Source organism: Arachis duranensis, chromosome 5 (genome assembly GCF_000817695.3).
Source record: "Arachis duranensis cultivar V14167 chromosome 5, aradu.V14167.gnm2.J7QH, whole genome shotgun sequence".
Classification (NCBI taxonomy): Eukaryota; Viridiplantae; Streptophyta; class Magnoliopsida; order Fabales; family Fabaceae; genus Arachis; species Arachis duranensis.
In genome coordinates this window covers 106121727-106133075 of record NC_029776.3, presented here as the reverse complement: position 1 = coordinate 106133075, position 11349 = coordinate 106121727, and the positions used below count along the sequence as shown (strand labels likewise).

Sequence of the window (11349 nt, the reverse complement as noted above, 5' to 3'; positions counted from 1 at the left end):
GTCTCATCCTACAAGTAGGAACATGATTAATAATGATTTCAACTTTCAAGCATCATTGATTGAATTGAATTATGTATTTTTTTTTCCCTGCCACAATTTAACAACATTTTCACCCACCTTAGACCAAATAACCAAAGATAAGAACAAAAACGAGTGACTGTGATAAACCAAACTTTTAAAATTAAAATGGCAGCATTTTCTTGGCACCCAATTTGGTAAAAACCACTTTCTCATAATATATACCAACCCTACCCCCCTAAGAAAAGACAAAATATTTGTTTTGGTGTCAACTTAGGGAAATATTTTGCTCTAAAAATATTTTTATAATAATTTTTTATTAGGAAAATATTAGATGATCAATATTTTCTTTTATATTAGTCTTATATTTAAGTAGATACTAACCACCTTTTTTTATTTCATTAAAAATATTAGTCCCTAAAATTTGGAAAAAATTTATGGTGTTCTAATTATCAGAGGTAAATATTATTATGAAAGAATTAAAAGATGGTAAACTTCATTTCCAATAAAATAAAATAAGCAATTTTAATTTTACTTATCTATTTTTAACATTATAAATATTTTTAAAACACACATTAAATATGATATAAGACTAAACATGCAAATATTTCTCCTCTTTTTTTTTGTTGGACTTGAATATGTTTTTTGGGCTTGTTTTGACTTAAATAGTTGAAGTACAACCTTCTGCAAAGAAAATCAATTGGACTTTGAGTTCAAAAAATGAAAAGCCCATGTTTGATACATTATTAAACCATAACCATTCAATAAAAAATAACCATACAATAAAAAAATAATCGAACTTCGGCCTTAGGGTCCCCAAAGTCCCAAAAAAAGAAAAATGAGGTAAATCCCAATAAAATATTGGTGGATGACGATGAAAAAGAGAAACAGATGAGAATTTTAGAAAAAAAGGATTAGAGTTTTTATAAAATTGAAATTAAGGTGTTTTTAAAATTATAAAAATTAAAAGTATAGATAATTTTTATAATTATGATAATTGTTAATTGACACATCAGCATTTAACCTTAACTTCAACTAACTCAATTGCCAGATGGTCAATTTTGTCAAAATTAATTTTCTTTTAAGAGTTTTTTGTTGATAACAAAAATAGAACGCTTGGAAAGTAAGCATCTAAATCTTTCTATTACCGAATTGGTATTGACCTCAAAAATAGAACGCTTGGAAAGTAAACTAGTGAATTTATACTATAGCCACAATACACTCACTCTGCTAAGCAAATCTATGTGCACAATCTGAATAATTCAGAAGAGTTCCACAAGAGTAACAAATTTCAGTTGTTTAACATGAAAACATGTAGAGTGATAGGATTATTTACAAGTTAGTGGAAGTATTCTTACTCAGATCATGAAGTATAGAATCAACAACATAGGAACCACTTTCCCATAATTTTAAGTATTTGTTTCTATCTCTCTCATAAGTCTTAAACAACATATATGAGAGGACCCTAATGATGCTAATATATAAGGCTGATATATAAGACTGCGTTTGTTTACAGAGACCGAACACTGAAACATGAACACAGAGACACAAAATCATGTTTAGCAGATGAGACATAGACAGAAACAGTGTATTCAGAGACACTGAATTAGTGTATTTTGTATCCATTCTGATAGGAAAGACACAGAGACACTAATAAAGAACACAACTTATTTTTCATTCTTTTTTTCATTATTTTTGTTAATTTTTCATAATTATATATTTTTATTATTATATTTTCATCTCAAATTTTTTGAATGAAAAAAATGAGAATAAATTAGATTTTCATAATTTGTTCTAGTGTATCACCAAACAAAATACAAGAACACAAAAATTTGTCTCTGTCCATCAGTGTCTTGTCCTGTCCTGTTCTCAGAAACAAACGCAACCTAAAGGACTGCACTGAAACGAACTTGAAGTTTAGACTTATAATTATTAATTAACCAGCATAGCATCTCCATTAACAATCCATCTCAAAAGCTTAGCTTCATAAGGATCATAATGTTCAGTAATAGTTTAAACAATACTATCCTCTAAGGGCAAGATTGATTCTGAACAAGAATTACAACTAATTATGTTAATTACATCCAATCATATAAGTGACATTGATCAAATCAACCCAAGATGCTTGATTTGGAACATTTTTCATCCCAAGTGATATTCTGAGGGATTGGCAACTTCAAACTAGGTAAAATTATTGAACTTCTTTTAGTCTTGTGCTGTTAAAGATATGGCAGGTAAGACAGTTCGGAACAACAATGATTTCAAGAAATTAAAAATGAAATGGCATGAATATGGAAACATATAGCTGCTAAGTTAACTCATTAATATTCCAAAATAGAAGAGATCTTAGATCCACCAATGTTTAAATATAGGACCATCGTCGGCAAAGCCTCCACAGAGATCATCGTGCATCACCAACACGAATTGTGAAGTTCCCAAATCTAATTCCAATGGCTGAGAATGATTAATTGTTTCCTAAGTTTCCCCACCAAATATGTATACTTTTGTCTAAAATGAACCAAAGATAACTAAACTAAAAACTCGAAAGGAAGGACCTTGCATGTAAAGTAATTGCCAAAAAGCTTGTAAGTAAAATTTGCTAACCTAGTTCAAACCAGAAACCAATTCCTTTCGCTTCAGCTCTAAAGCAAGACGTTCGTTCTCAAGCTTCATCCTTTCATTCTCCAGCTTCAACTTCTCCAACTCCCGATCTTTCTTCTTACTGAACTTCTGCCACTTGAATCTCTGCTTCTCTACTTCCAACATCTCAATCTGTATCTGTAATTTCTGTTCTTCTAACTGAATTGCGCGAGACTCAACCCATTGCTTCTGTAACCATGCTGCTCTCAAGTTTTCAGGTAAAGCTTGATTTACATCTGATTGGACCATCTGTCCATGAGTGTGCAAACTTTTGTTATATTCTTGACAATTTAGAGAATTCCCAAAAGCAGAAGAATCTTCTTGGCCTTGTCCTTGTCCTTGTTTTAATTTCTTCATAGGTCCGACTAATGCCCCGTGGATTCCTCTGCAATCCCCATGGGAAGCATGATTCTCTTCAAATTCATCATGATCATCAGTTTCCATATCTTGATCATCTTCGTCATGACCATCTCTACTTCGGAGAGCTAGCTGCAGCGATCGTTGCAATGCAATGTCATGGGGTAAATGCAATCTATTATTATTATGGTAAGAACACATCTCCTCATAAAAAAGCTGTTTTGAGTTTAGTATTTTCCGAACATCATCCTTTTCTTTCTCAGAAAGATAGTCAATTACATCCAACAGCGCCGGATTTTCAACAACCTGACAAGAAGTACCCCTGCCAAGCATTTCATTAAGCCTTTTATAGCGTTTATTGAGATCATTGAATTTATCCTCACATTGCTGAGGGGAAACATGGTAACCTCTTTCAGCCATGGCCTTGGAAATAGTCTTCCATTTGCCCTTTTTTTGAAGGACCATGAATTTTCTTCTTCCGGCACCATCAGAAGTCGAATCTTCGCCTATATATGAAACAGCTGTTATCATAAGCTTCACCATCTTATCGGTCCACTTGATCCGTTGCCAAGGCGACCCCTTCTTCGTTCTGCCTGCTTCATGATGACCCTCACCACCATCTTCAGTCAAACTCGGCTCTTCTTCATCGCTTAATGAGTTTTTGTTTCTATCTCCCTTACCAAACTCAGCCATTGACATAGTCTGATCACACATGGTTCCCATTGTAAGTGGAAAATTCGAGGACTTCCCCGAAGACCCATGGCAAGGATGATTTTGATGCTGGGTCATGGTATGCGGCGCATGCTGTGATTGATGATGAAGCCGCATTGAAGCAGGCAAATCAAAACCACCAAAAGAAGCTCCACCTTGAACAGTACCACCCTGTGGCAAATTCCCTTCCATTGCTTCACAAAGAAACCACCCACCAGAATCAAACCAATGAACTCATTCCACCTTCTTAAATCCTATAAATGCTGTTCATCAAACCTACAGATTAAAATCAACAATCCAATTTCAATGAAATCCACCAATGTCCAAGCAAACCCTTTTCAATCCCACCTACAATCTTCTAGAATTTCAGCTAAAAATCCACCCCCCATAAAAAAAGAAACCCTTTTCCAAAACACCATTTCATATACCAGTATTTGCAGACAACAAGAACTTAAATTTCACAAGCCAACACCAGTTCCACAAACACCCAGAAACAAAAACTAGAAGAAAAGGCTGAACAAAATAATAATAACAACAGCAAGAGCAAATAAATTAAAATAAAAGGGAAAAAATAGTGCAAAAACCTTTGAGAAGATGAAGAGTGAATGTGACTGTGGAAGTCGAGGTAGCTAGTTACGGAATGGAAAATCAGGTGAGAATCTGAGAAGCCCAGAAGCAAAGACAGAAGCTTTTTAAGTGAAAATGAAGGCACGTGAGTGAAAAAGGGTTTAGAAAACGCATATGAGACAAGAGAGAAGCAGCCCAAGACAAAGACGGGTTTTGTGGTAAGCAAGCAAGTTCCCTAGGTAACTGTTCTGTTCTATGCCTTGTAACTTTGTAACTTGGAACTTGGAACTATCTATCTATTAATCTATAGAAAATTTTTCAAATAGTGTGATACTCTTATTTCAGTAATTTTTAATTGTTAATTTTAATTATAAAATATATCGATATATTTAAAAATTTTCTTAATTTATACATGAATATAACTATGTAAGTGGACTGAAAAACTAGTAAAGTACATAAAAAAGGATTAATTTATGAATAGTTTTATAATTTTTTTATGTATGAAACTATGAGTTTTGTTAACTTAATTTAATAGTAATTAAAATTATTTTTTATTTTATTAACACTCTCATTTTAAAAGAGTTTAATTTATACTCAATTACCGAAAAAGGTAAAATACTATAAGAAGGAAGAGCTTAACTTTATTCTGAAATTGAAAAAAAAAAAGAAGCTAAGATGAAGAAGTAAATGACATGAATTTCTACAAAGAGAATTACTGAATTAGCTACATAAACATCATGTAGAGCACAACACTTATCTTTTTTAAAAAATTAAGTCATTTTTCAGAAGTCCAATAAATGTAGCCTATTATGATGTTCATTATTATAATTAAAAAAAATTTATTTTTTCATTATTGTTTGGTAATCATTAAGTATATATTAAGTATATATATTTTTATAATATAATGGATAAATTTATTATTTCTTCTTATTTTTTATTGATACATCAATAATTTTAATATTAAAAAATTATTTACATAAATAATACAGATAACATTATTCATTACTATCAAGAAGTTGTAGCCACCACTCTCCAATAGGAGAAACCATACTGCTTGCAGAGGTGTCATATGCATACAAGAACTTTTAGTATTACTTTCATAATAAGTCAAAGAGTTTAATTTTCATCGTAAAATATTTTACAAAGTCATATAATTATAAACGTTTTTTTAATAATTATTTATATAATTAAAATAAAGAATAATTATTTTTATTAATATAATATTATGTAATTAGATGTACCTATAAAACAGTTTTATACTGATAGTTAGAGATAGTAAAGTAGGCCAGTCCGCTCCAATCTGCCCCGCCCCACCTAGACCCGTCCCGCCAACTAAAATAGGTTTAAAATACTAACTCGCCTCACTTTATGACGAATTAGCGAGTTGGTGGGCTAGCCATTTTACTCTTTTTTTTTGGAAAATAAAATTCATTAAAATTAATTAAAAAATAATAATTAAAAAATTAAATACAAATAAAAAAATAGTCAAATTATAATATAATTTTTTACTATTTTTTTTAATTTTTAACTTCAGTAAAATTGTTCAAAATAATATTTATCAATAAAATTATCTTTATTTTAAAAAACAAGTCACATGATTCGAAAAAATATACGGAATTGTAAAATAAAATAAATAAAATTAATAACTAAAAGAAAAATAAAAAAATTTTTAAAAATTATATAATTATTAATTTTATAATAATAATTACTCTTTTATTTATAAAAAAATAAAAAATAAAAATATGGTGGATTTTTGGGCATAGGCCCATTTTGATGAACCCAACCGTAAAAGGCCGTAACCCAAATAAAAACATATTCCTGCACCGTGCAGGAACCCTGCAGCACTGCACCGGAGATGAGAAAACACCGATTCTACAAGCTCAAAACCTCAAAACCCATCGTCATTCTCATTTCTTCAATTTCTTCTTCCTCTTCTTTTTCTTCACATTGACACAAAATCGGAAACTTTGAAGGATGAAGTTCCAAATAGAGGACGTAACAGTGTACTTCCCCTACGACAACATCTACCCGGAGCAATACGCATACATGCTTGAGCTCAAGAGAGCGCTCGACGCAAAAGGACACTGCCTCCTCGAGATGCCCACCGGCACCGGCAAGACCATCGCACTCTTATCACTCATCACCAGCTACGTCCTCTCCAAGCCCCACGCGCCTCTCAAGCTTCTCTATTGCACGCGCACCGTTCACGAGATGGAGAAGACCCTTGCTGAACTCAAGCTTCTCCATGACTACCAGATTCGCCACCTTGGTCCCGCAGCTAAGATTCTTGCGCTTGGATTGTCCTCCAGGAAGAACCTCTGTGTCAATCAGAGGGTTCTTGCGTCGGAGAATAGGGATTCCGTTGATGCTGGCTGCCGGAAATTGACCGCCAGCTGGGTTAGGGCGCTTGCCGCCGAGAACACCTCCGTGCCTACCTGCGAGTTCTTCGAGCAGTACGAGAGGGCTGGCTCTGCTGCGGTGCTTCCGCCTGGTGTTTATACATTGCAGGTTCTTTTTTCTTTCCCCCTCAAAGGTTTGATTTTTGGATTTTGGATTGGCTTGTTTGTGATGTTTTTGTGTTTTGAAGTGTTAGGTGTTAAATGACTGTGAAATGTACTTAGAGGAATTTAAGTTTGGTGGGGTGACATGATTGATTTTGAGCAGTTTTAGGATGCTGTTTCCTCTTTGAAATTTTTATTATATAACCTTTTGTAAACTGATAAAATTTCAATTTTTGATTGGTTTTGGATATTACCTGGTGCTGAGTTTTTTATGTTGCCTGAAAAGTTGGATTTTGATCGGTATGGAGTGTTCAATGATTCTAAAATGTTCGGGTGCTAGGTGATTTTGATTGTAAAGTTCAACTTTGATCATGTTTTGATGCTTACTGATCCGTTGGCTAAAAAGAATTTGATTTTTAGTGTTGCCTATTCTTATTAATGTTCAGAATCTAAGTGGTGGCTGAGTTGAGTGAAGATTTCAATCTTTTGCATTTTCAGCTGTTCTGCAATATTGTGTTTTTTTACTTACTTGACTTTCTGATGTGATTAATTGTGGATTTTTTTCGTGCGGTTGTAGGATCTGAGAATATTTGGGAAGGAAAAGGGGTGGTGTCCTTATTTTTTGGCACGACATATGGTGCAGTTTGCCAATGTAGTGGTGTATAGCTATCAGTATTTGCTTGATCCTAAGGTAGCTGGCATAATATCTAAGGAAATGCAGAAAGAGTCAGTTGTTGTATTTGACGAGGCTCATAATATTGATAATGTGTGTATTGAAGCACTTAGTGTGAGTGTGAGGAGGCAGACTATTGAAGGTGCTAGAAGAAATCTCCATAGAATGAGCCAGGAAATTGACAAGTATGTACTGCTTCTAATTTCTACGTTTCTCCTGCTGTCTTGTTATATGGCTCCATTTTTTTTACATGACAAGATGAAGGGTTTTGTTTTGGTGATTGTTCAACTTCTGAATAATAGTATAGTGTCCAAAATATTTTTTCTGCTTTTCATTTGCTGGCTTGATTCATAAAAGTGAAGTATTTTGTATGCATTAAATTTTGCTATGGGTGCTTGAAATCCCTGCCCCTTGCCTTCAATTATTGTGCTATTGTTGCTTTAGTTGCCTTATCTAACCATAGCTGGCATTTGATATGGATTCACTTAACTATTTGAACTGGTAGGAAGGTTCAAGGCCACTGACGCCGGTAGACTCCGTGCTGAATACAACAGGCTTGTTGAGGGATTAGCACTAAGAGGAGACCTCCCAGGTATGTAGGAATGTGAGGCTTTTTATTTTTACTGTCTTAATGTCGCCACCAGTCATCACTAAACGAAACTGCTTTTCTTGGCATAGCCACGGATGCTTGGCTTGCAAATCCGGCACTGCCTGATGATATACTAAAGGAAGCTGTACCTGGAAATATACGCCGTGCTGAACATTTTATGCAAGTTTTACGTAGATTAGTTCAATATCTTGAAGGACGCTTGGAAACTGAGAATGTGGAGAAGGAAGGCCCTGTAGGCTTTGTTACCTCCATTCTTAACCATGCTGGAATTGACCAGAAAACACTGAAATTCTGTTATGACCGGCTGCATTCATTGATGATGACGTTGGAAATTACAGATACTGATGAGTTCCTACACATCCAAACTATATGTGATTTTGCCACACTTGTGGGCACATATGCTCGTGGTTTTTCCATCATAATTGAACCATTTGATGAAAGAATGCCGCATATTCCGGATCCTGTATTGCAGGTTAGCGATGTTCTGATATATTTCCACCCAATTACTGTTTTAAACCTATTAAAATTAGTACTATGGTTCGCGAGATTTATTTGGCTCTTATGTGGATCAATCACATTTTCATACTTTTGTTTATCTATGATGTTTCAGCTCTGTTGCCATGATGCTTCTCTTGCCATAAGGCCAGTGTTCGAGAGGTTTCAGTCAGTTGTGATTACATCAGGCACACTTAGCCCTATAGATCTGTATCCCCGGCTTCTGAATTTCAACCCTGTTGTTAGTCGAAGTTTTACAATGTCCTTAACAAGAGATTGTATATGCCCCATGGTTCTTACCCGTGGCAGGTATTCCTGTTATTCTAGTTTCGCTATTTAAAGAGGAGCTTGATGCATTTGTTCCTTCACCTGTTTTGTTATCTTCTTAATTGTTAATCTGGTTGTTGTTTCAGTGATCAGCTTCCAGTCAGTACCAAATTTGATATGAGAAGTGATCTGGGTGTAGTAAGGAATTATGGAAGGCTCCTGTTGGAGATGGCTTCAGTTGTTCCAGATGGGATCGTATGCTTCTTTGTCAGCTACTCATATATGGATGGGATAGTCAATACCTGGAATGAAACTGGAATCCTGAAGGTACATGATTACTTTATTTACCTGATTTCCTCCGTCCTCTTGCTATTAATGTCCATTTAATTGTTTCGTCGAATCGTGGTTCTAAAAAGCATCTCGTTGGCAGGAAATAATGCAGCATAAGCTTGTCTTCATAGAAACCCAAGATGTAGTCGAAACCACATTAGCTCTTGACAACTATCGCAAGGCCTGTGATTGTGGAAGAGGCGCTATATTTTTTTCCGTTGCTAGGTAAGTTGTTGAAAACATACTCCGAAATCTGGTTCATCTGTGCTTATGACTGTAAGTGCTTGTTTCAGGGGAAAGGTTGCTGAAGGTATAGATTTTGATCGTCATTATGGGAGACTAGTAATCATGTTTGGTGTTCCTTTTCAGTATACATTAAGCAAGTGAGTCCTGTTTATTTAAGGTTCTGAATAAGAGTAGATTACAACACTCGGATTTTCCCTTTCTTTTTGCTTGTGGAAATTATGGAGCTTAGATTGCTTGTTTCACTTACTAGAGCACTAAACTTTCAGGATTTTGCTTGCACGCCTGGAATACCTGCGCGATACTTTTCAAATTAAGGAAGGAGATTTTCTTACTTTTGATGCCTTGGTATATTATCTCTCTCGTTCATAATTGTTGATGCTTACTGAGTATTGAAAAACTGATCCTTGGTAACATTGTTTGTGCATGAATAGAGACAAGCTGCTCAGTGTGTGGGTCGGGTAATCCGTTCAAAGGCTGATTATGGAATGATGATTTTTGCAGACAAAAGGTTAGTATCCTTTCATCAACACATGAGATCATTTGCAGAAAATGAGAGGGTTCATGTAGGTTATTCTGCAGATTAAACATAGTACCTGTGATAAATGCATCACTTACATGGTTTTGGCTTCCTTTTGATTTTCTCTTTGATAGAGTTTCGCGAGTAAATGCTTGTTGGTTATAATTGTCTGCAGATATAGTCGTCACGACAAACGCTCCAAGTTACCTAGTTGGATACTCTCTCATCTACATGATGCCCACCTAAACTTGAGCACAGACATGGCTTTGCATACGGCACGCGAGGTATGCCTTCCTTGTCATGGTCAATTTGTATTTTTAATTGTGCAGTCAAGCTGATTTTGCACCAAAGTCTACAAAAGTTCTTTGTATATCTTAGCATGATTCACAATTAGAGTTATCATACTCACCAGTGATATAAATATCCGATAATATGATTGTGCATTGACAACTTCTGATCCGCCGTATGCAGTTTCTTAGGAAAATGGCACAACCTTACGACAAGACCGGTGGCAGTACGGGCAGGAAGACACTGTTGTCTCAAGAAGACTTGGAGAAGACGGCTGATGGAAGCTTTGTTGAGTCGTTGTTTTGAGGCTTTTATTTGTTTTTTTGGCTCCCAAATTTTTTACTTTGAGTGGGGATGGGTAGCTCTTCCCTTTGGATGTAAAGAAAGTGCATATTGGCGAAAATGGTGCCATGCAGCATGGAAGGGACCCAAAACCTTAGATTTTATGTTCTGTTGAGGCTTGTAATGGGATTATTGGAAACTAGGTAACTCTATATTTACTATACATGCATTTTTACCATGAGTTCTGTTCTTTAACTCATCCTTTTATATTTACAGTTGATTAAAATTTAGTTGCTTCATCTGATAATGTTCATATGTAAATTTAAAACTTGCTTAAAACATAATGTGATTTTCAAATGTTAGGAATTGTGTGAAATTTGTTTTATTGTATTTTTGAAGTATATCAATAAATTAATGAATGTTGGATCAAACATTTGATTTCTTCTTTTTTCTTGAAAACAAAGAATTATAAGAGTTTTATAGAGAACTAATTGTGTATTATCACTTTAGTAAAAATAATCAATTTTTATCAATTATATTATATGTACACAAAATATTTTTTTTCAAAGATAAATGTTATTTTATTAATATAAAATCAAAGTGTTTCCATAAGGAAGTACAAAAGAATTGGGTATTCCCATTTAACTGTGACTGAAAGACTAAGAGCTTCAAGAAAAGTAAAGTAAGAGTAAAAAAAATTAGCAGCATCTATCAAGTATGGCACAAAATTATCACCAACATATGTACACAAAATATTAAACACATATTAAAATATAAAATATATATCGAAAATAAAGTAAACAATACATATTTATACATAAATATCCAATAATTAATATTTTGTATA

At 34.2% G+C, this 11349-nt stretch overlaps 2 protein-coding genes across 2 annotated transcripts; one reads left to right on the top strand and one right to left on the bottom strand.

Moving 5' to 3' along the window:
- Window positions 1-1893: 1893 nt before the first annotated feature.
- On the bottom strand, window positions 1894-4544 carry LOC107491629 (uncharacterized). The gene is made up of 2 exons (XM_016112515.3): window positions 4311-4544; window positions 1894-4002 (listed from the first exon to the last, which is right to left on the bottom strand). The coding sequence occupies exon 2, from the start codon at window positions 3916-3918 to the stop codon at window positions 2623-2625; it is 1296 nt and encodes a 431-aa protein (XP_015968001.1). The 5' UTR covers window positions 3919-4002; window positions 4311-4544; the 3' UTR covers window positions 1894-2622.
- A 1603-nt stretch (window positions 4545-6147) lies between these two features.
- LOC107491630 (general transcription and DNA repair factor IIH helicase subunit XPD) lies at window positions 6148-10740 on the top strand. The gene is made up of 12 exons (XM_016112517.3): window positions 6148-6801; window positions 7372-7652; window positions 7977-8059; window positions 8146-8549; window positions 8688-8881; window positions 8986-9166; window positions 9270-9394; window positions 9463-9552; window positions 9682-9760; window positions 9847-9923; window positions 10108-10216; window positions 10404-10740. The coding sequence occupies exons 1-12, from the start codon at window positions 6268-6270 to the stop codon at window positions 10524-10526; spliced, it is 2280 nt and encodes a 759-aa protein (XP_015968003.1). The 5' UTR covers window positions 6148-6267; the 3' UTR covers window positions 10527-10740.
- Window positions 10741-11349: the final 609 nt, after the last annotated feature.

Bases quoted from the DNA above. Each gene is read 5' to 3' on its own strand.
- LOC107491629 (XM_016112515.3), bottom strand. From the start codon at position 3,918: ATGGAAGGGAATTTGCCACAGGGTGGTACTGTTCAAGGTGGAGCTTCT.
- LOC107491630 (XM_016112517.3), top strand. From the start codon at position 6,268: ATGAAGTTCCAAATAGAGGACGTAACAGTGTACTTCCCCTACGACAAC. The intron at 8,882-8,985 runs GTATTCCTGTTA...TTGTTGTTTCAG, and splicing joins ATGGTTCTTACCCGTGGCAG to TGATCAGCTTCCAGTCAGTA. The intron at 9,924-10,107 runs GTTAGTATCCTT...AATTGTCTGCAG, and splicing joins ATGATTTTTGCAGACAAAAG to ATATAGTCGTCACGACAAAC.